The sequence below is a fragment of the Erythrolamprus reginae genome, chromosome 11 (genome assembly GCF_031021105.1).
Source record: "Erythrolamprus reginae isolate rEryReg1 chromosome 11, rEryReg1.hap1, whole genome shotgun sequence".
In the NCBI taxonomy this organism is placed as follows: domain Eukaryota; kingdom Metazoa; phylum Chordata; class Lepidosauria; order Squamata; family Dipsadidae; genus Erythrolamprus; species Erythrolamprus reginae.
In genome coordinates, this window is record NC_091960.1 from 1,668,909 (window position 1) to 1,690,691 (window position 21,783).

Below are 21,783 nucleotides of genomic sequence, written 5' to 3' on the forward strand. Positions count from 1 at the left end.
TCACAAAATCGGGCTTTTAAAAAGTTGGGATGTCATTTCTTACACAACGGTTTTTCAAAGCTTTTGAGATGAGTGGATTTGAACTCCCGGAATTCCCCAGCTGGCTAGGGAATTCTGGGAGTTGGGAGTCCACATAATCTTAAAAGTAGTCAAGTTTTGGAGGGGAAAAAAAAGCCAGCTATACATCGTTACTTTGAACTGAGCCGCACTGATTTTCGCGCAACTTACTTCGAAGTAAAGCATGACGGGGATCGAGGTGTTTAAAAAAAAACACAAGAAAGGAGAAAGCACCGTTGGGAAAATTTCGATTCCCCTTCCGTTAAAAGTAGAAAAAAAAAATAATAGTGATTGAAATATATCGACAACAATGTCATTTCTCTAACAACGGATAACATTTCATAGCACCGGTTCAAAACTCGCTTAATGGAAAAGCAGCTGTTTTTCCTTCCGTTATCGAAGATGTTCGCGATCGGCCATCCCTCTCGAAGTTGGAAAAAACAGAGGGCGACCGCTCTACTCTTCACGACAAAAAAAGATTGTCGTGGAGATTGTCTTATTTTTTTAGGCCGTACTTTTAAGGCTCCTGAAAATTTCTCTTCCCGTTTGTTTTAGGATTTGGCAAATCCCTTTTGAGGGTTTTGCAATTTTCCCTCCCTATTTTTCTGGAAAGATTTGACCACTGAACAGGTTCAAATTGTTTCATGGGATGTTGGGGTTTAAAAAACAATTTTTTGGTTGTTGTTTCCTATTCAAATTTTCCACCTACCCACCACGCCCGGCTTCAAAATTTCCAAGCTAGCCAGCCTTCCCCAATCCAGCTGTTTCCAGATGTGCTGGCCGAGTCACGGATCTGCTACCTGCATTCCAAGCACACCTGTCGGCTGCTTGATCAGGGAAGGTGGGGGCTGTTTTTGAGAATAGGTGGCAGGGAGGGGGCTCCTAAGTTTCCTTTCCAGCTTGCCTGGTTTTCTCCGTACCGAACGTGGGCAGAACTGAGCGCCTTTTGTAAACAGAGAGAGAGAGAGAGATGTTTAAGGAGGCCCGGATCGGGCCGAAGCACCAGCGTTCGGTTCTGGGGACTGATTATTCCATTGGCCACCTTAGGGGAAAAGATCACCTGGCTAGAGGCCAGGACAGGTGTTCTAACCTGGCCAAAAATGACCTCTCGGGAGCAGGAGGACCTCGCTTAGTTCGAGGTCAGCGGGAGGCGCCATCAGTGTTTTGGGGGAGCCGTGGCGAGGCGTCGTCCAAGAGGCTAACGCGGATGTTCACCCTGTTCGCAGAGTAGGGTCCTCCCTCGCTTTTGACCTCGAAGCCCCCTTTGACCCAGGAATGGCTGACCTTACAGCCTGGGCGAATTTCTGAATGCTGTCCTAGAGAGCTGAGGACAGAGGAGAAGGCGCAGCCCCGTGGGTTCCGAACCTCTCAAGGGGGAGCTGCGCCCCTCTTTTTCGTCCCTAGGGGAAAGGATCCCTCTGTGGTGCTTTCTCTTCCTTTGGGGGGAACGAAGAGAGCAGACCCCCCTCCATGAATCGGTCCCGCTCCTGGCCCCCCCTTCCTCTTGGTTCAAGAACATTCAGGCGGGCAAGCACCAAATGGGGGTGGCAGAGACCTTCCCCCCCAAAAAAACCCATCTCCGGAAGGGGAGAGGCTGCCCGGGGAAGGGTGGACGGGGTTGAGGTAGGAAGAGTCCTAAGAACGCCAGTGGAGGGGGGGACGGGGAAGGGAAGGGGCTGGGAGGAGACCCCTCCCCGAGGGGGCATTTGGTTGGATTTGGTTCCGTTGTGTCCCATCTGCAGAGCAGGAGTGTGGGATGAAGGTGCGGTGGGGGGCGGTCAAGGGCGCCACTTCAGGTGGCCTGGTCCAGCTCCACCAGGAGTTCCTCCCCTAGCTGGAAGTGCTCTCCGCCACGCCCGGAGACCTCCTCCTCGCCATCGTACAGGGCCAGCTGGGAGAGTGCTGGTCCGTCCACCACGAAGGGCAGCATGTCTCCTAAGAGGCCTGGGGGGCAGAGAGCCGGGGGGCGAGAGAGAGATAGGGGTCATCAGGAGTGGGGACCCTTCCTTTGAGGAAACACCCCCCCCCTCAATTCTGGCTAGGGTCAACATGTCTTTAGACGATCGGGAAAATCCCAGCTGGGGGAGGAGGAGGAGGAGGAGGCATCAAGCGGGGAACAAGCCTAGCATCCTCAGGAAGCTCAAGCTGCCCAAGGAGCTGCTGATCCGGTTCTACAGAGGAATCACTGAGTCTGTCATCTGCACCTCTGTAACTGTCTGGTTTGGTGCTGCAACCCAACAAGACCGACACAGACTTCAGAGGAGAATCAGAACTGCAGAAAAAACAATGGCTGCCAACCTGCCTTCCATTGAGGACCCGTATACTGCACGAGTCAAAAAGTGGGCGGGGAAAATATTTACTGACCCCTCGCATCCTGGACTCTAACTATTTCAACTCCTACCCTCCAAAGGTCGCAACAGAGCACTGCACACCAAGACAACTAGACACAAGGACAGTTTTTCCCCAAACGCCCTCACTCTGCTAAACAAATAATTCCCTCAACAGTGTCAAACTTTTTACTAAGTCCTTTTCCTCCCACTTAGGACTGTATGGCTGTAACTTGTTGCTTGTATCCTAAGATTTTTATTAATATTGATTGTTTCTTCATTGCTTACTTGACCCCTATGACAATCATTAAGTGTTGTACCACATGATTCTTGACCAATGTCTCTTTTCTTTTATATACCCTGAGAGCACCGGCACCAAAGACAAATCCCTTGTGTGTCCAATCATACTTGACCAATAAAGAATTCTATTCTGTTCTATTCATACAGCTGCAAGGCGGATAAGCCTGACTCCGCTTAAATTACCTGGTATGCAGCACACCGCGTAACGGTGGTGAAAATGGAGCGCCATGCGCAGGTCCGGGTGATGGGCGCATGTCCAAGCGAGATTTGCGCAGGAAGTAAAATCTCGCGAGAGGACATGTGCAAGGGAGTTTTTGGTGATTTTTAGCCAAAACAATCGCCGAAGTCTCATGTGGTTATGCATCCTCTGGCCAGATTTCGCTTCCTGTACATGCGCAGAAGCCAAATCCAGCTTGAATGCGACGCGCGCATGAGCTACACGAGCGTCGCACTGGTATGGCGGTAAGTAGGACCGCCTGCCTTGTGGGAACTGATCTGGTTGTTTTCTAGGGAAGGCAATGGGGATATTGTGCAACTTTATTGTGCGCGATATAGGTAGCGCATAATAAAGTTGCTGGCTTGGCCTTTTCGTGAGTGGCAAAAGAGGGCAAACCCCACCCCCTTCCAGCACTGATGATGTTATCTAGCTGGGTGGTGAAACATCAGCAAAACCACCAAGGACCCCACAGTCCTCTTCCTCCTCCCCCTCCCCTTTGCATCCCCCTCCTCTTCCTCTCCTCCCCCTCTGACAATCTGCAAACCCCACACCCTTCCAGCACTGATAATATTACCTAGTTGGGTTGTGAAATATCTACACAACCGCAAAGCTGCCCTCAGGGAGTCCAACCCGTGAGAAATGGACCGCCAGGTCAAAGGGACAGGACGGGAGGGGGCTCTGGGCTGACCCCGCCAAGCCTTGTCCGCACAGCTGCTCCACCCCAGACCCCAGGGGCACTCACCCATGGGTTCCTCCAGGGCCAGCAGCTTCTTGCCCAGGGCCACCGTGCCCCCGCAGCCTCGCTCGGACCGGGCGTCCAGGCACTCTTCCACACTGAGCAGGAAGCCCTGGCAGAAGAGAAGGGGGTCTATGGCAAAGGGATTTTGCGTGGGCACATCCCGGCCAATCTCCTTCCCAAAGCACGGGGCACCTCGGGACGTACCAGGCTCAGCGAGGGCATCAGGAAAGTCTCAGCCTCGTGGTTATGAGCCCGCTTGGGGGGGCTGGTCTCCAGGAAGAGGTCCCTCTCTTCGTCCAGGCTGACCTCCCGGGTCCTGTTAGGGAGAGCAGGAAGACTTTAGCCAAACAGCGGTTCAAACTTGGGAACTTTAAGACTTGTGGACTTCAACTCCCAGAATTCTCCAGCCAGCAGAGCTCGTCCCTCCTATCACCTATCAAAGCTGGATGGAGGATTCTGGGAGTTGAAGTCCACAAGGCTTAAAGTTCCCAAGTTTGAAGACCCCTGCTTTAGCCAAACAGGGGTTCAAACTGGGAAGGGGGGCACTGTGCCCCATGATCCAGATCCATGCCTAATGCTGACCCTTTGGAACCAACTGCCTCCAGAGATCTGCATTATCTCCCCTCTGAATGTAGCTTATTCCTCCCCATCCCCAGCCCTGACCAGGTGCTAACCATCTTCCCAGCTCTTACCTTGCAGGCCTTCAATTGTTTCTCCCTGCAAAGAATGTTTTTCAAGCCCTAAGTCTTTGCAGGGTTTTTTCCCCAATCACTCTAATTTGCTCTGAGTAAGTTTCTTTCCAGCCCTGACCAGGTGCTAACAATGTTCCCAGCTCTTACCGGCTTGCAAGCTCTTTCATTGTTACTCTTTGCAAATAATGTTTTCCAAGGCCAAAGTCTTTCCATGGTTTTTCCATTGCTCTAACTTGCTCCAAATAAGTTTCTTTCCAGTCCTAACAAGATGCTAACGACGTTCCTAGATCTTACCAGCTTGCAAGCTCCCCAAATAAAGTTTTTTTAAAGCCCAAACTAAGGGATAAAATAATGTGCTGAAGCTGACCAGACTAAGGACACTAGCCAGATGAATTCCTGGTAGGTAGGTAGATTTTTCCCCTATTTTCCTCTCCAAAAAGTAAGGTGCGTCTTATTATTATTATTATTATTATTATTATTATTATTATTATTAATTAATTAGATTTGTATGCCACCCCTCTCCACAGACTCCAAAAATACGGTATTTCTTTTTTCTATGCTTCATTAATGTAAGTATGTATTTTGGATATGTGTTTTAAGAATTTCAATAAAAATTTATTTTAAGTTAAAAAACAAATAAACTAAATAACAAGTCCATGGAGAGGAGCAGCATATAAGTCCAATTAATAAAATAAAATAAATAATAAAATCAACGACTGACCTCTTCCTCCCGCCCAGCGGAGGCCTCTGGCCATTCAGACCGGTCCCGGCCTGCACAGACTGGATCTTGACCGATGCCACCATCTCCACCACCTGGCCTTCTCCACAGGGCAAGTTTGCCAGCGGGGTCTCAACGGGGCGGCCTTGGCTCAAACTGTTGTCGCTGCCCCAGCGGGGAAGAGGAGCCTGTTCCGGCGGGCGCGGGGAGACGCCGTGGAAACTGCGAGAGCGAGGCCTTGGAGGGGGGGAGGTAGGCCGGGCTCCTGCGGCCGGGTCTCCTCGCTTCTCAGTCAGCCAGGGCGGATGGTCAGTGCTGCTGAGCTGAAAATCGTCATCCATGGAGATATAAGGAGCCAGCATCTCTAAGTCCAGGCCTTCGTAATCCTGCAACAGGGAGCAGAGAGGTTGCAGGAATTATTGGATACGTCTAGTTTAAGGGGGCGACCTTTGAAAAGTGTTCGGAAACTTCAGATCGTGCAGAATGCAGCTGCGAGAGCAATCATGGGCTTTCCTAAAAATGCCCATGTCACACCAACACTCCGCAGTCTACACTGGTTGCCGATCAGTTTCCGGTCACAATTCAAAGTGTTGGTTATGACCTATAAAGCCCTTCATGGCATCCGACCAGAATATCTCCGGGACCGCCTTCTGCCGCACGAATCCCAGCGACCGGTTAGGTCTCACAGAGTGGGCCTTCTTCGGGTCCTGTCAACGATACAATGCCGTCTGATAGGACCCAGGGGAAGAGCCTTCTCTGCGGCAGCCCCAACCCTCTGGAATCAACCTCCCTCGGAGATCAGGACCGCCCCACCCTCCTTGCCTTCTGCAAACTTCTAAAAACCCAGACGTTGGGAAAGGTGTGGAAAACGATGCCAAGTCGCTTTTTCCCAGTGCCCTTGCAATGACGAACGGTCACTGAACTGTTGTCAGTTGAGAACTCCCTGTAGATGGACCTGAGAAGCCCTCCGGCCTTCGCGTCCCACCTGAGCCCCCAAGAGCCCCACCTGCAGCGCCATCTCCACGCTCTGCTCCTCCTTGTTGGATGCAAAGAGCTTCTGGACGTTCTCCATGTCGAGGATCAACTCTTCGGGCAGCTCCGTCTTCAGGGAGAGGAAGGGAGAAAGGAAGTGAACCGGACGGCTGGAATGACCCATCGCCTTGGTGCCAACGCCTGTCCCAGACAGGGCCTCTTTCCAGGGGGAAAATCCACAATTCTTTTTACTACCAGTTGTGTGGAAGGTGGGGGGCGTGGTGTGTGTGGTAAGGGAAGGATACCGCAAGACCCCCATTCTCTCCCCACTGGACCAGACAGAGGTGGCATTTGCAGCCCTCTCAACTACTCAAAACTTCCACTACCGGTTCTCCAGAACCGGTCAGAACCTGCTGGATTTTCACCCCTGCCCTCTTCCTTCCTCACCCCCCAGAGACATCAAGGGAAGGCCATTGCAGACAGGGAAAAGTCACCACATGGTGATCAACAGAGAGAGAGGGCAGAAGTGTGTATGGCTCTGGCCTCTTCTCTCCTAGATCCTTTTAACCAGACAGATAAATGAATAGAGGGATAGAGAAATGGATGGATAGACAGATGGATGGATGGAGAGGATAGACAGAGATAGAGATAGATGAGGGAGAGAGAGGCACACAAGACAGATATGGATAGATAGATGATAGATGATAGATAGATAGACAGACAGACAGACAGGATAGATAGACAGAAAATGGATAGATAGATAAATAAATAAATAAATAAAGAGAGATAGATAAAGAGAGATAGATTGATTGATAGAAAATGGATAGATAGATAATTAGATAGATAGATAGATAGATAGATAGATAGATAGATAGATAGATAGATAGATAGATACAGGAGATAGAATAGAATAGATAGATAGATAGATAGATAGATAGATAGATAGATAGATAGATAGATAGACAGACAGACAGACAGACAGACATACAGAGAGATATGGATGGATAGGTAGATGATAGCTAGGTGATAGACAGACAGACAAACAGACGGATAGATAGACAGACAGACAGAGACAGACAGAGAGATATGGATGGATAAATAGAAACCAACAGATTTGGCTGGCTGGCCAGACAGACAAATAGATAAGATAGAGAGATGATAGAGAGACGGACAGATAGGCGGACAATTGAATAAATCCTGGGCCCCCTCCCTCAGCCTCCGAGAGCCCCCCTCCAGGTTCCCTTACTAGATTGAGACTTCCCGACACTTTCTTCACAAGTGGAGCCGTCTTGAGAACTGGGGCAGGAGGTTTTGCCCGCCCGGTGCCCGCTGCCGAGTTCTGGGTCCCGGGCGGGTCAAAGATTGGACCCAGCAATTTCTGGAGATCCGGGCTGCAGAAGCGTTTGGGATCCAGCTGCAGTTCCTCCTCACTGATGTTGGCTGGGCGCAGGAAGGCCAGGATTTTGGGACCCCGAAGCTCTGGGGGAGCAGAAGTGTTGTAGGGGGGGTTCAGTTAGGGGAGGGGGAAGCTGGCATCTCCTCCCCCCAACAATTCCCCCCCCCTCCACGCCCTCCTTCCTCACCAAAGCTGAGGTTGATGATCGTGTCTCCCCCGTTGGGGTCCATCTCTTCCAAAGCGCTATCGGAGTCCAGCCCTTCGAGGCAGGGTGGGGGCAGCCGGCGATGCTCCCCTTGGCGCTCCGTTTGCTCCAGGGACAGGACCAGGCCGTTCTCTTCCACCTGGCTGCGGGAAGAAATGGGGACAACGTGGAACCCTTTGAGGTAGGCCAGCTCAGAAAGGGGGATTCTGGGAGTTGAACTCCACCTGTCTGAAAGTTCCAGTTTGGAAAACTCTATGACTCTATCTAAAGCGCTGGGCACAATGCCGCCCTCTGCTGGCAGTGGTTGGAATGGCCCCATATGAGCACAGAGTGGTACCTCTACCTTCAAACGCCTCTACTTACGAACTTTTCTAGATAAGAACCGGGTGTTCAAGATTTTTTTGCCTCTTCTCAAGAAGAATTTTCCACTTACAAACCCGAGCCTCTGAAATTCTAACCAGAAAAGACAGGGAGAAGTCTCTATGGGGCCTCTCTAACAATCTCCTGGGAGGAAACAGGCCGGAAAAGGCGGGGAGAAACCTCTGTGGGGCCTCTCTAGGAATCTCCTGGGAGGAAACAGAGCCGGAAAAGGCAGGGAGAAGCCTCCGTGGGGCCTCTCTAGCAATCTCCTGGGAGGAAACAGGCCGGAAAAGGCGGGGAGAAACCTCTGTGGGGCCTCTCTAGGAATCTCCTGGGAGGAAACAGGGCCGGAAAAGGCAAGGAGAAGCCTCCGTGGGGCCTCTCTAGGAATCTCCTGGGAGGAAACAGAGCCGGAAAAGGCAGGGAGAAGCCTCCGTGGGGCCTCTCTAGCAATCTCCTGGGAGGAAACAGGCCGGAAAAGGCGGGGAGAAACATCTGTGGGGCCTCTCTAGGAATCTCCTGGGAGGAAACAGGGCCGGAAAAGGCAGGGAGAAGCCTCCGTGGGGCCTCTCTAGGAATCTCCTGGGAGGAAACAGGGCCGGAAAAGGCAGGGAGAAGCCTCCGTGGGGCCTCTCTAGCAATCTCCTGGGAGGAAACAGGCCGGAAAAGGCGGGGAGAAACCTCTGTGGGGCCTCTCTAGGAATCTCCTGGGAGGAAACAGGGCCGGAAAAGGCAGGGAGAAGCCTCCGTGGGGCCTCTCTAGGAATCTCCTGGGAGGAAACAGAGCCGGAAAAGGCAGGGAGAAGCCTCCGTGGGGCCTCTCTAGCAATCTCCTGGGAGGAAACAGGCCGGAAAAGGCGGGGAGAAACATCTGTGGGGCCTCTCTAGGAATCTCCTGGGAGGAAACAGGGCCGGAAAAGGCAGGGAGAAGCCTCCGTGGGGCCTCTCTAGGAATCTCCTGGGAGGAAACAGAGCCGGAAAAGGCAGGGAGAAGCCTCCGTGGGGCCTCTCTAGCAATCTCCTGGGAGGAAACAGGCCGGAAAAGGCGGGGAGAAACATCTGTGGGGCCTCTCTAGGAATCTCCTGGGAGGAAACAGGGCCGGAAAAGGCAGGGAGAAGCCTCCGTGGGGCCTCTCTAGGAATCTCCTGGGAGGAAACAGGGCCGGAAAAGGCAGGGAGAAGCCTCCGTGGGGCCTCTCTAGGAATCTCCTGGGAGGAAACAGGGCCGGAAAAGGCGGGGAGAAACATCTGTGGGGCCTCTCTAGGAATCTCCTGGGAGGAAACAGGGCCGGAAAAGGCAGGGAGAAGCCTCCGTGGGGCCTCTCTAGGAATCTCCTGGGAGGAAACAGGGCTGGAAAAGGCAGGGAGAAGCCTCCGTGGGGCCTCTCTAGGAATCTCCTGGGAGGAAACAATCACACGCATTATTTGCTTTTACATTGATTCCTATGGGAAAAAGTGCTTCCTCTTACAAACCCTTTGAGGTAGGGTTAAGAACCTGGTCACGGAATGAGTTAAATTCGTAAGTAGAGGTACCACTGTATAATGTTCTTAGCATATTTTGCCTTTCATTTTCATACAGGTAGTCCTTGACTTTCAACCATTCGTTTAGTGACGGTTCAAAATCACAACAGCCCTGGAAAAAGCGATATGATCATTTTTGCTTGACTCGGTCAGGCAGCGCGATCCGTTTTTTTAAACATGATTTTTCCCTGACTTTTAAACATTTTAATATAGTTTGGTTTCCCCCCCGATTTATTCAGTTTTTTTATGAATTCCCTGATAATTCCCTGATGTTTCCCTGATTTCCATGTTTGCTGGACACCCTGATGGTCGTAAGTCTGACTTGCTTAGCAAGGTTGTCAAATGAGGTGCAATTCATTTAAACAACAGCCTCACTTAGCAATGGCCCGATTATGGTCGTAAGTTGAGGACTACCTGTATTTCAGACGTTCTTTTCGGCTCTGGGCTTCAGAGGCAGCCAAGGAGGTTTGGGAATTGGAACGCGTGTAAATCAAGGGGCGGGGTTCAGGGACGGCGTCCATCTTGACGTTTTTGACCTCCCGGGGGTGGGGGCTGACCTCAAGACGAAGTGAATGCAGACGATGCTCTCGGGCTGGGAGTTCTTGCTGCTGGAGATGACGGTGGCCTCGGTCTGGACCCAGATGTAACCACCATTCCTGGCTAGGAAGCGGTACTGCCCGGTCACAGCTTGGCCCTTGCTCAGCACTACCAATAGGGAGTGAAAGACAGACAGTCTAGAACAGACAGACAAACGGATAAGCAGGGAGACGGGGAAGAGACGGTGAGGCGGAAGAGGATTCGCTTCGTGTTCGGCCCCGCGGGGAGGACGTGACGCGTGGCTGGACCTCAAGCCCCTTTCTGGCACCCGAGACCCCTCCCACACTGACCTCCCTTGGCGGGGCCAAGAACAAGGGCCTTCTCTGTGATGGCCCTGGTCCTCTGGAACGAACTCCCCCCCCAGAGATTCGTACCGCCCCCACCACACACTTATGCTGGGGGCCATGAGCGATAGTTTTCACTCCGGCCAGTATGAATGAGGGACGACTGGATGTTATGTATACTGGGTTTTATTTTTTGCTTGTTTTCATCCTATGCATCGGAGTATTTTAATCTTTGTTACTATTTTACTGCTGTAAGCCGCCTTGCGTCCACTAGGAAAAGGGCGGCTTATAAATTTGAAAAATATTTTTTTTTAAATAAACACGCTGGACTTACGGGTGTTGATGCTCTTGCTGACGGAATCCGAATCCAAGGCGTGGATGTATTCGTAGAGGGAGCAGCCAAGCAAGCTCTCGGAGGTGTAGCCGGCCATCTCGACAATCCTGGCCCAGGAGGAGAGATCGGACACTCAGCAGGGAATAGGGTTCTGGCCGAGTTAAACTCTAGAGCAGGGGTGGCCAACTGTGGCCGTTTTAAGACTCGTGGACTTCAACTCCCAGAATTCCCAGAATGGATGGATAGAAGGAAGAATGGATGGACGGATGGACAGATAGAAGATAGGATAGATAGATAGATGATAGATAGATAGATGATAGATAGATGATAGATAGATGATAGATAGATAGATGATAGATAGATAGATGATATAGATGATAGATAGATAGATGATAGATAGATGATAGATAGATAGATAGATAGATGATAGATAGATAGATAGATGATAGATAGATAGATAGATAGATAGATAGATAGATAGATAGATAGATAGATAGATAGATAGATAGATACAGGAGATAGATGATGGATGGATGGATTAGTGAATGGATAGATAGACAGACAGATAGATAATGTTTTAGTCCTAGATAATGTTCGACTTCTTTTTTATTGTTTTGTATCTATTTATATTTGTATTTATACTATTATTGTAAGCCGCCCTGAGTCTTTCAGGATTGGGTGGCACAGAAGTCAAATAAATAGACAGACAGACAGACAGAAGAGGGAGGGAGAGAGAAGGAGAGAGATACATCGATAAAGGGGGGGGGAGAGAGAGAATTGTGAGATAAAGAGGGGGAGGGGAGAAAGAAAGAAAGAGAGAGAGAGAAAGAAAGAAAGAAAGAAAGAAAGAAAGAAAGAAAGAAAGAAAGAAAAAGAATGAAACATAAAGGAAAGATGAAATAATTCACCTGGTCTAAATTTCTGAGGGAAGGAGGGAGAGAGACAGAGAGACGGGAGAGAGATTTGGGGATTTTTACCTGTGGATTTGGCCCTGTCTGCTCATCAGCCACGTTCATCCTACACACCAGGGTTGGCACCGCGTCCCAGCCAGGGCCGAGGGGCCCATCCTCCCCCGACAGAATCTCAGGGGCTGCCCTGAGTGGCGCTCTCCCCAGCTGCCTGGAGGGGGGACGCAGAGGAGGGCGGCCAGGGGTCTCCCACTCACCTGTCGTCGCAGTAGGTGAACTTCATGTCCATCGTGTGGCGGCTGAGGAAGGTGCCGCTGTCCAGCGGGGTCTCGATATTGGCCGGGTGCGGGATGGCCTCGCAGATGAGCACCAGGCACCGAAGCGGGGGCTCCACAAAGCCGCCTTCCCCTTCCTTCCCGCTGGCCGGCTTGGAAGGCGCATAGGAGCGCATGTGCCCAGAGCAGTGAAGCACCTGGAAGGCAGCGAACGGAAGACGTTGGGGACGACCGGTGGGTGGGAGCAGTGCCTGTTTAACCCTGGGGGGGACTCCCCCTCCCCTAAAACACCACCCGGAGAGGTTTCGTGGCGAGACCGCTGGCGAATAAATGGAAGAAATAATATCATATATACAGTGGGACCTCTACCTAAGAACGCCTCGACTTAAGAACTTTTCTAGATAAGAACCGGGTGTTCAAGATTTTTTTGCCTCTTCTTAAGAACCACTTTCTACTTAAGAACCCAAGCTTGGAAAAATTTCCCAGGAAATTTGAGAGCGGCACGAAGGCCCGGCCAGTTTCCTGCCATTCCCCCTTTAATCCTGGCCATCTGGGCTGCCAGAGGAGCCTTTCGGTGGTGCTTAAGGAGGCTTTGGCAGCCCAGAGCAAACAAAGCATTTTCCTTTCTCTGGGCGCTTGGAGAGGGAATAAACCTCTGCCAGCGCCCAGAGAAAAGAAACGCTCCCTTCGCTCTGGGCAGCGACTGTCCTCCTCTTCCTCTTCCTCCCCCTCCTCCTCCTCCCACCCAAATTCCGAGCTTTTATTTCCTTCCTAATGGTTTTGCACTCATTATTGGCTTTTACACTGATTCCTATGGGGAAAATGGCTTCTACTTACAAACTTTTCAACTTAAGAACCAGGTCACGGAACGAATTAAGTTCTTAAGTAGAGGGACCACTGTAATAAGTTATAAGAGTGGTGCGGTGGCCTAGAAGTGGGAAAGGAATTTTATAAAGCACAACCCCCACCCCGGTCTGACCCCTTCTCCTCCAGAATGCTGTTTCTGGTGGGGTGAAATGGGGAGCTCACCTCCACCACCACCACCACCACCACCGATGCCCAAATCTGCCTCTGTCTCCCACCCACCCAAAAACAAATAAAAAACCCCCTCCAGGGAATGGCTCACTTTCCAGGTAGCAGACTTGAGGTTGACGGTGCGCCCCCTGGTGGTGAGCGTGCTCTTCATGCGCAAGGAGAAGTTCCGCTCCGTCTTCATTTCCGCCTTCTTGGAGAAACCTGGGGGGAGCCGGGATCGAATGATGATCAGGATATATTGGGGGGAGGGGCGTGGAGGGAGCCAATGGAAGGAGGGAGAGGGAGGTTTGGGCCCTAGGATCCGTGAGGGTGGACCTGTGGCACGCCATATCGAAGGGCACGTGAGACTTTGCCATGTCTTAGCTCCGGTGCGCATATGTGCGCTGGTCAGCTGATTCTCGGCCTTAGGAAAGCCCTTTGCGTCCTCCAGATGTTTCAGAGAAGATCCCCTGAAGCCCAGAGGCCAAAAAAAATCCCCCAACGGACAAACCGGAAGTTCGAGAAAGCTCACTTCCTGTCTGCTGTTTTTTGCACTCTGGAAGGTTCCAGGAGGCTTCCTGAAGGCCCGGAGTGCAGAAAACAGCACAATGGGCAAACCGGAAGTGCACTTTTCCAAATGTCCGGTTTGTCCACTGTGCTGTTTTTCACACACTGGGGCTTCAGGAAGCTTCCTGGAACCCTCCGGAGTGCAAAAAACTGCACATGGGCAAACCAGAGGTGTGTTTTCCCAAAATTTCGGTTTGCCCATTGGGGCATTGTTTTTCACCTACCTGGCCTCAGAAAGGCCTGTGCACATGAGCAGGGAGCAGCGCTGGGGTAGGGTGGGGGTGCACATGTGTGCCAGCACAGCCACACACCACCCTTTTGGCAAGTGAACCAAAAAAGGTTCAACCCCACTGTCCTAGATCCTGGCTTTCGGGGACCCAGAAGTGTAAGGAGAATGGACGCGATCAAAGGCTCTTTGGTTTTGTTTCACTGTGAAAAGAGGGGAAGTTGCACTGGGAAATGTCACAGAGACAAAGAGGCAACAGAGGGAGGGAGGGAAGGGAGGAGGGGAGAAAGGAAAGAAGGAAGGAAAAGAGGGAGAGAGGGAAGGAGGGAGAGAAGAAGGAGAAAGAATTGGAAGAGGAGGAAAAGGGAAAGAGGCAGGATAAAGGGAAGGAGGCAGAGTGGGAGAAGGAGAAAGAAAGGAAGAATGAAAAAGGAAGAAAAGAAGAAGGAAAAGTAAGAAAAGGAGAAGGGGAGAAGGAAAGGAAGAGAAGGAGAAAGAATTGGAGGAGAAGGAGAAAAAGGGAAAGGGGCAGGAGAAGGAGAAAGAACAGGAGAGGAGGAGAAGGAAAAGGAAGAATCGAAGAAAGAGAAAGGAGGAGGAAGAGGAGGAGGCAGAGGGGAAGGAGAAAGAAAGAAAAAAGAAGAGAAGAATGACAAGAAGGAGGAGAAGGAAAGGAAGAGAAGAAGGAGAAAGAAGAGAAGAGCTGCTGCTAGAGAAGCTTAAGCAACAGCCTGCCACTCGAATGCACCAGGGCAGAATTCCAGCCTGCCCAGTGCTGGAGGAAAGGGGACCTTCCAGCGATCCCCCAGCCCTACTCCGAAGAGGAGGACGTGGGGAGACTCACCCTGCCTGGGGCTCAGCACGTCCTGCAGCTCCTCCTGGTCACACGGGTGGATGAAATCGAACACGCTGTGGCCAATCAGCTCCAGCTACGGAAAGAAGCCCAGGAGGCACATCAGGAGGCAGAAGGGAGGGGAGAAGCCGGGCCCGGAAGCCCCCCACCCCCCATGTGCTGGCTCATGTGCCCACAGTGGCCAAGTGCCAACGGATGGGCGTGGGTCCCCGGAGGCAGCCAATCAGAAAGCCCTCTACTCCTCCCCCTCCCCTCTCTGCCACATTCGGAACTTTTCAATCAGATTCCAGATTGGGAAGGAAAATATTTTGGGAGAAGAAATATCTTTAAAAAATAAAATAAAAATTAGTGCAACTTTTTTTTGGGGGGGGAGTAAAAACTTGCAAAAGTTTGCTTTGAGTGAGGGGGGGAGGGTTTCCTGCAGAGGATGAAAGACCACATTACGGGCATATCTGTTTTTTGCAAAAATATAAGCGTCCCCCCCCCCCCCCATTCACCCAGCAAAATCAGGAATGCAATTTCATTGACGAGAGGAGGAAAAGTTGGAGAGAGGGGAAACAATAGATAAATCAGGGAGTTTTGCAGGGGGGGGGGAAGCCCGAGGCATTGGAGGCAAGAGTAGATTTCAAGCAAAAAGACCCACGAGGAGAAGGGCACCGTATAAATCTATTAATAATAATAATAATAATAAATAATAATAAAAAGGGGCATGCAATTCATTCCCAGGGGGAGGGGGGCTGGAATGTACGTAAAACCCCTTCTGAAATTTATTCCCCAGCCCGGATCCGTCTCTCCAAAATCAAACTGAAGCTTAAACCCGAAGAACAAAAAGATCCATTCAAAAATCAGGGGGCGGGAGAGGAATTCCCGAAGCCCAGCTCTCTGAAATTTGAATAGAAAATGCCAGCAGGGGGAGGCCCCCCCAAAGACTGATGAGAGAGATGCTTTCTCTTAACTTCCCCCCACCACCACCGGGAGAAAAAAATTGCTTCTAGAAGACAGCATCCATAAGAATGGCTCCGTTTTATTTTTATTTATTTGTTTCTATTCCGCCTTTATTTATTTTTACAAATAACTCAAGCAGGTGATGGACATGTCCAACGCACCTTCCCCCTCCTTTCTCCACAACAACCACCTTGGGAGGTAGGTTGGGCTGAATAAGAATGACAGCCAGATTATAGTGTCCTCCCCAAACCCCCAACACTTTACCCTTAGATTATCCACGGTTGACCTCTCCCGATTCCTAAGAGGTCAGTAAGGGGCGAGTACAAGTGCACTAGAGTGCCTTCTGTCCCTTGTCCTATTGCTCTCCTATATCTCCTATACCTTTCTTCTATTCCTATATCTCTTCTTCTATTCTTTCATTGATATGTTCTATTCCTATACCTATACCTTCTTTTCTATTATTTCTTAGATATATTTTACTATGAGTATCTCCTCTATAATCTTCATCATGTATTTTACTATGTGTATATAGATATATACCCACTAAAACCCTCATTGTGTATTGGACAAAATAAATAAATAAATAAAATAAATTATTATTATTATCACTTTACTCACACACAAAAAAAAACCCAGTAATACACAGCAAACGAAATTTACATGCTGGATTTCATATCACAATTACCATCATCATAATCATGAGTGGTGGGAGCATGCATCACTGTGCACTGTGTTTTATGTAGTGTGTATCTGTCATTATTTATTATTTATTTATTTGTTTGTTCATTCATTCATTCATTCATTCATTCATTCATTCATTCCATTTTTATGCCGCCCGCCTCCTTAGACTCAGGGTGTCTTACAACATGTCAGCAACAGCACTTTTTAACAGAGCCAGCCTATTGCCCCCACAATCCGGGTCCTCATTTGACCCCCCTCGGAAGGATGGAAGGCTTAATCAACCTTGAGCCGGTGATGAGATTTGAACCGCTGACCTACAGATCTACAGTCAGCTTCATTGGCTTGCAGTATAGCACTCTACCTGCTGCGCCACCCCATTATTATTCAAAATTAATAAAATTTATTTAATGTATTAAATTCAATTTATTAAATTTACTTTTTTTCAATCATCATCATCATTAATTTAATTTATAGACCGCCCAACTCCTTCTGGACTAAGGCAGGACTAGAACTCACAGTCTCCTGGTGATCGGCCCAAAGTCACCCAGCCATCTAAAGGCGGGACTAGAACTCCCAGACCCTCACTTTCTCACCTGGCGCCTTAACCGTTGTCCGGACCGGCTCATCTTTGGTTAAACCCTCCCACCTGTGCGAGCCCTTACCTGGCTGAGCCCCAGGTGCTTGTTGACATTCTCAGAGAGGTAGATCATGTCCCCTTCCTCGGTCAGCACCATCAGGAAGCCATCCAGGGCCTTCAGGTAGTAAGAGTCCACCTGCTCTTCTGCTTTGACTTGGTCTCGCCATTCTCCTGGGGCAAGAGAGCGCGGAGACATTGCTTTCAGGCAAGGAGGGATTCAGAGCAGGCAGGGGTGGAATTTTTTTTTAAAATGTCCCTACTGGTTCTGTGGGCTTGGTGGGCAAGTCATGGGACTGGGTGGGCGTGGCCAACTTAAAAAAAAAAATTTAACAAAACATTTAAAAAAAAAAATTTATACTACCAGAACGGGTAGTTTAAAAAATGCTGAAAAAAAAGTTTTTTAAAAGTTCCGATGGTCACTCAGCTGATTTTCTGGACCTTTTAAAAAACTTTTTATTTTTATTTTTTTAATTTAAAACGTACACACATAAAAGACAAACACAAAAACACACATTTCAGATATTTACATCCCCATTTCTGTCTAATGGAGATATATACATAAACGTTAACAAAATAATGTCAAAAAGTTTAAAAACTTTTTTAAAGCATTTTTTTTTTACTACCAGTTCAAGCAAACCTGTAGCATTTTTATTACTGGTTTGGATGAACCAACCCAAACTGGTAGCGGAGTGATTTCTCATACCAAAGTTACAAGATACAGAGGTCAGAAGTGGAGTGAGGAGGGGTCAAAAAAAGTCACGGGAGGGGGCTGAATGGGAAAAAGTAAAAGTACGCAAGAGTCACCACAGGTCGCCCTCAACTTACGACTGGTCATTTAGTGATTATACGAAGTTCTAAGGGAATAATTCAACCCTGGGTCCCAACTTCTGATGGCCCACCCTCTCATAAGACTAGAATTTTGATGCTTGGCAATGAGTCCATATTTATGACTGTTTGCAGCATCCTGTGGGTTAAATAACTGTGTTTTAGGAAGGTTTTGGCTGAAAAGGTTAGCAAAAAAGGCAGCAGGACTAGAACCTTGGCATCTTTAAGACTTGTGGACCTCAACTCCCAGAATTCCTCGGCCAACCTTAGCAATTTTAAGACTTGTGGACTTAAAACTCCTAGAATTGCTGGCTGAGGAACTCTGGGAGTTGAAGTCCACAAGTCTTGTAGTTGCCAGGGTTGGAGACCACCTGGACTAGACTACAAGACCTCCAAGGTCCCTTTCCCACTCTGAGAACATCTGTTTGGGGGTCTTCCGCAGTTTTTGCGAAGGTCTCCCGCAAGGAAACGCTTACCTGAATTCAGCAGCTTATGCATCCGTAAGTAGCTGATGGTCAGCCGCATGATGGAGGCCTTGTCCAAGTGGGCACTCACCCCCCGGGCGAAGGGCAGGGTGTGGGCCAGCTGGTAGAACACCTCCGTCTCCTTGCTGCGCCGGCATCGCGCCGCGTCTCGCGATTTCTCCTTCCGGATTTCGGTGGTGGACCTGAGAGGGGGAACAAGGAGACGGTCACCGGTGAGTGAGAACAGGCAGATTCATGGGGGGACACACCAATGAGAAGCAGAGAGATCTGGGTTCGAGTCTCCACTCAGGCAGGAAGTTCATTAGGTCAGTGTTTCCCAACCTTGGCCACTTGAAGATATCTGGACTTCAACTCCCAGAATTTCCCAGCCAGCATTCGCTGGCTGGGGAATTCTGGGAGTTGAAGTCCAAATATCTTCAAGTGCCCAAGGTTGGGAAACACTGCATTAGGTGACTGTAGGTTTGGTGAGAGGCAGGTTGGCCTAGTGGTTAAGGTGCTGGCCTAGAAACCAAAAGGCTTTGTAATGGAGTCCCTCCTTAGGCACGAAAGGTGGCTGGCAGACTTTGAGCCAACCACTAGGAGACAGTGAGTTCTAGCTTTTATCAAGAAAACCAGCCGGGGGCCAACCACCAGGAGTTGGTGAGTTCTAGACCCATTAGGAGGTGGTGAGTTCTGGACCCAGAAAGTGAGCTGGGTGACTCTGGGCCTGTCCCTTGCCCCAGCCCAATCCACCTCCCAGGGTTGTTGTGATGGGGACAACAGAACAAAGGAAGCTTCTGTATGCTCACTGGTCTAAGATCCAGTCATGAAGGCAGGATAAAAATCAAATAAACAAATAAATAAATGAGCATTTCAAATTCTGCTTTTTTCCCCCTTCTACCTCCATGTCTCGTCTCACAAGAAATACCGAAAAGCAAAAACAGAATACAGATATAAATCAGCGTATGAAATTATCCGTTCTTTCCTTAAGTTCTCTTTCTAAGCGAATTTGTCCAAGTCCCCTCTTTTTTTCTCTCCTTTTCTCTTTTGCACAGATCACTAAATTGCGATCCCACTGTATACAGCGCTGGTGAGACCCCATTTGGAATAATACTGTGTCTAGTTCTGGAGACCTCACCTACAAAAAGAGATGGATAAAACTGAACGGGTCCATAGACCGGCTACAAGAATGGTGGAAGGTCTTAAGCATAAAACTTATCAGGAAAGACTTCATGAACTCCATCTGTAGAGTCTGGAGCAGTGTTTCCCAACCTTGGTAGCATTCGCTGGCTGGGGAATTCTGGGAGATGAAGTCCAAATATCTTCAAGTTGCCAAGGTTGGGAAACACTGGTTGGGAGGACAGAAGGTAAAGGGGGGGGGGGGGGGGGGGGAAGACGATCGAAACATTTAAATATGTTAAAGGGTTAAATAAGGTTCAGGAGGGAAGTGGTTTTAATAGGAAAGTGAACACAAGAACAAGGGGACACAATCTGAAGTTAGTTGGGGGAAAGATCAGAAGCAATGTGAGAAAATATTATTTGACTGAAAGAGTAGTAGATGCTTGGAACAAACTTCCAGCAGACGTGGTTGGTAAACCCACAGTAGCTGAATTGAAACATGCCTGGGATAAACATAAATGCATCCTAAGATCAAATACAGGAAATAGTATAAGGGCAGACTAGATGGACCAGGAGGTCTTCTTCTGCCATCAATCTTCTAGGTTTCTATGAACTGTTGTAAGTGAAGGACTGCCGGCAAAGCCAACCCCCCCGCCCAGCTCGGCCAACCAACGTCACAACCCCACAACGTTGTTTCCGAAACACACAAGAACCGACACAAGGGGTGCGCTAAGAGGCAACCCTCCCCAGCTCGTCGTCTTTTGGTGGAATTCCCCTCGAAGGAGAAGCAGAAGCGAGCAATAGGGGAAGGCCACCCGACGGTTGAAAAAGAGGAACTTTCCTCGAATTAATGGCCTTCACGACAACATGTCCCGTCGCTCTCCATTTTCCGAATTAAGGTTAAATTAACATTCCTCTCCCATCAAATCTTCGTAATACTCTAATGTTTTTTACACTCCCGGCCGTCAATCCTCGCATTGACATTCTTCTTCTTCAAAGTCCCACTGATTCCTGGACCCATATTTCTCCTTTTCCTAGATGTATATCCTAGATGGCCTGTTTTTCAGCTTCCCTGGGGTTCCTCTTTCTCCTCCTACGTTTCTTCTTGAGGTTCAAACCTTTGGAGTGATCTCCACCCTCCTGAGTCAACTCAGGTCTTCTAGCGGGCCGAAAAATACCAGCGACCACCGACCCTCTCAACCGTCACAAAACACCAGAAATTTAATTCATTTGATTTACATGCCTCCCAATCCCGTAGGACTCTGGACCGCTTGGGGTGAAAGGACAAAGTTCCCACCACCGTTGGGTCAAGAGGGAGACCTCAACAAAAGCTCAAAACTCTACGAACCTCTAAGAATTTCACAAAGTTTTCTCTTTTTAAAAAAGTTTCCAGCTTACTTCTGCCCCAAACGGTTGGGTATACAGTACTGGAGAACCCTAGGACCTAGAAATGACTCGAGCAAGTTTTGGAAGTCCACCAAAGCTCACATCTTCTAGGAAGTCCCTAAAGGTGCTTTTTCAAGAGGCTTTTTCTTGGTTTTTCCTTCTAAGGACATTTTGAAGAAGCTTCTTCAGTTCTCGAAAAGAACATTTTTGGGACAATCATGACCTGAATGACTGAGAAGCTGCATGGAGATCTTCTAGGAAGACCCTCGAACCAGCTGGGAAGCCCTCTGCTGATGGGCCCAGAGACAGATTCCTTGTGCGTCCTATCACACTTGGCCAATCAAGATCTTCAAGAGATGCCTCCTCTCGACCAGAAACACCCTATAAGGCAAGGAACGTAGGAGTCTCCCATGTACCAGAAGGCTCCACCTCAGCACCAGGATGGCCCCTTACCTGCACCATCTCCTGCCCCTCAGCCGCTTCCAGCGCCACCACATCCCCGACCTCCTCTGACTTCTCCTGGGCCTCCCGAGCAGACCCGGGCGGACTTTGTACTTCCTCATCCTCCCACGGCCTGTTTCCACCATCCCTCCCTCTCTTGGGTACAGGCTGTTCCGTTTCTCTGCCCTGGCACTCTGCCCACCAACCTGCGCCCGCTGTTTTGCGGAAAGGAGGCAACAACGGGGCCATGTGGCACAGTGGTTATCTTTCCCTGCCTCCCTGGACCAGAAGGGTCACCGAAGCTGCATGGCCGGCCGCCAACCTCAACCCGCGGGGTCATCAGGCCAGCCGGGCTGGCACCAAGTGGGGTTGGCTTCGTGCCAGCCTCCTGTGCCAACCTGCGAACAGGTGTGCTTTATGCGGGAGCCACAAACAGGCAACACCTGGCTGCAATGAGTCCTCGACTTACGACTGCAAATTTCTGTGGTCCAGCCAGACAGTTGGGTAAGTTTGCTCCATGTTATGAGTGGGCCTTCTCCTCCCTAGACCAGCCATGCCCAGTTCCTTCAACCTTTCATTGCATGTCTGAGCCTCCGGTCCCATCATCATCATCATCATCATCATCATCATCATCACAATAATAATAATAATAATAATAATAATAATAATAATAATTTATTAGATTTGTATGCCGCCCCTCTCCGAAGACTCGGGGCGGCTCAC

General features: G+C 49.6%; 1 protein-coding gene across 2 annotated transcripts; it reads right to left on the bottom strand.

The window, feature by feature from the left end:
* Window positions 1–348: 348 nt before the first annotated feature.
* Window positions 349–21,222, bottom strand: HIF3A (hypoxia inducible factor 3 subunit alpha). Of its 2 annotated transcripts, XM_070764490.1 has the most exons (15): window positions 21,073–21,222; window positions 18,127–18,317; window positions 16,851–16,996; window positions 14,554–14,638; window positions 13,029–13,138; window positions 11,885–12,099; window positions 10,720–10,826; window positions 10,062–10,209; window positions 7,606–7,766; window positions 7,269–7,501; window positions 6,057–6,152; window positions 5,054–5,436; window positions 3,845–3,956; window positions 3,644–3,749; window positions 349–2,001 (listed from the first exon to the last, which is right to left on the bottom strand). In XM_070764490.1, exons 1-15 carry the CDS (start codon window positions 21,204–21,206, stop codon window positions 1,850–1,852), a joined length of 2,379 nt encoding a protein of 792 aa, XP_070620591.1. In that variant the 5' UTR covers window positions 21,207–21,222; the 3' UTR covers window positions 349–1,849. The 2 variants fall into 2 exon arrangements, with proteins under 2 accessions (XP_070620591.1, XP_070620590.1); XM_070764489.1 differs by lacking the exon at window positions 349–2,001 and having other exon boundaries at window positions 2,708–3,749.
* Window positions 21,223–21,783: the final 561 nt, after the last annotated feature.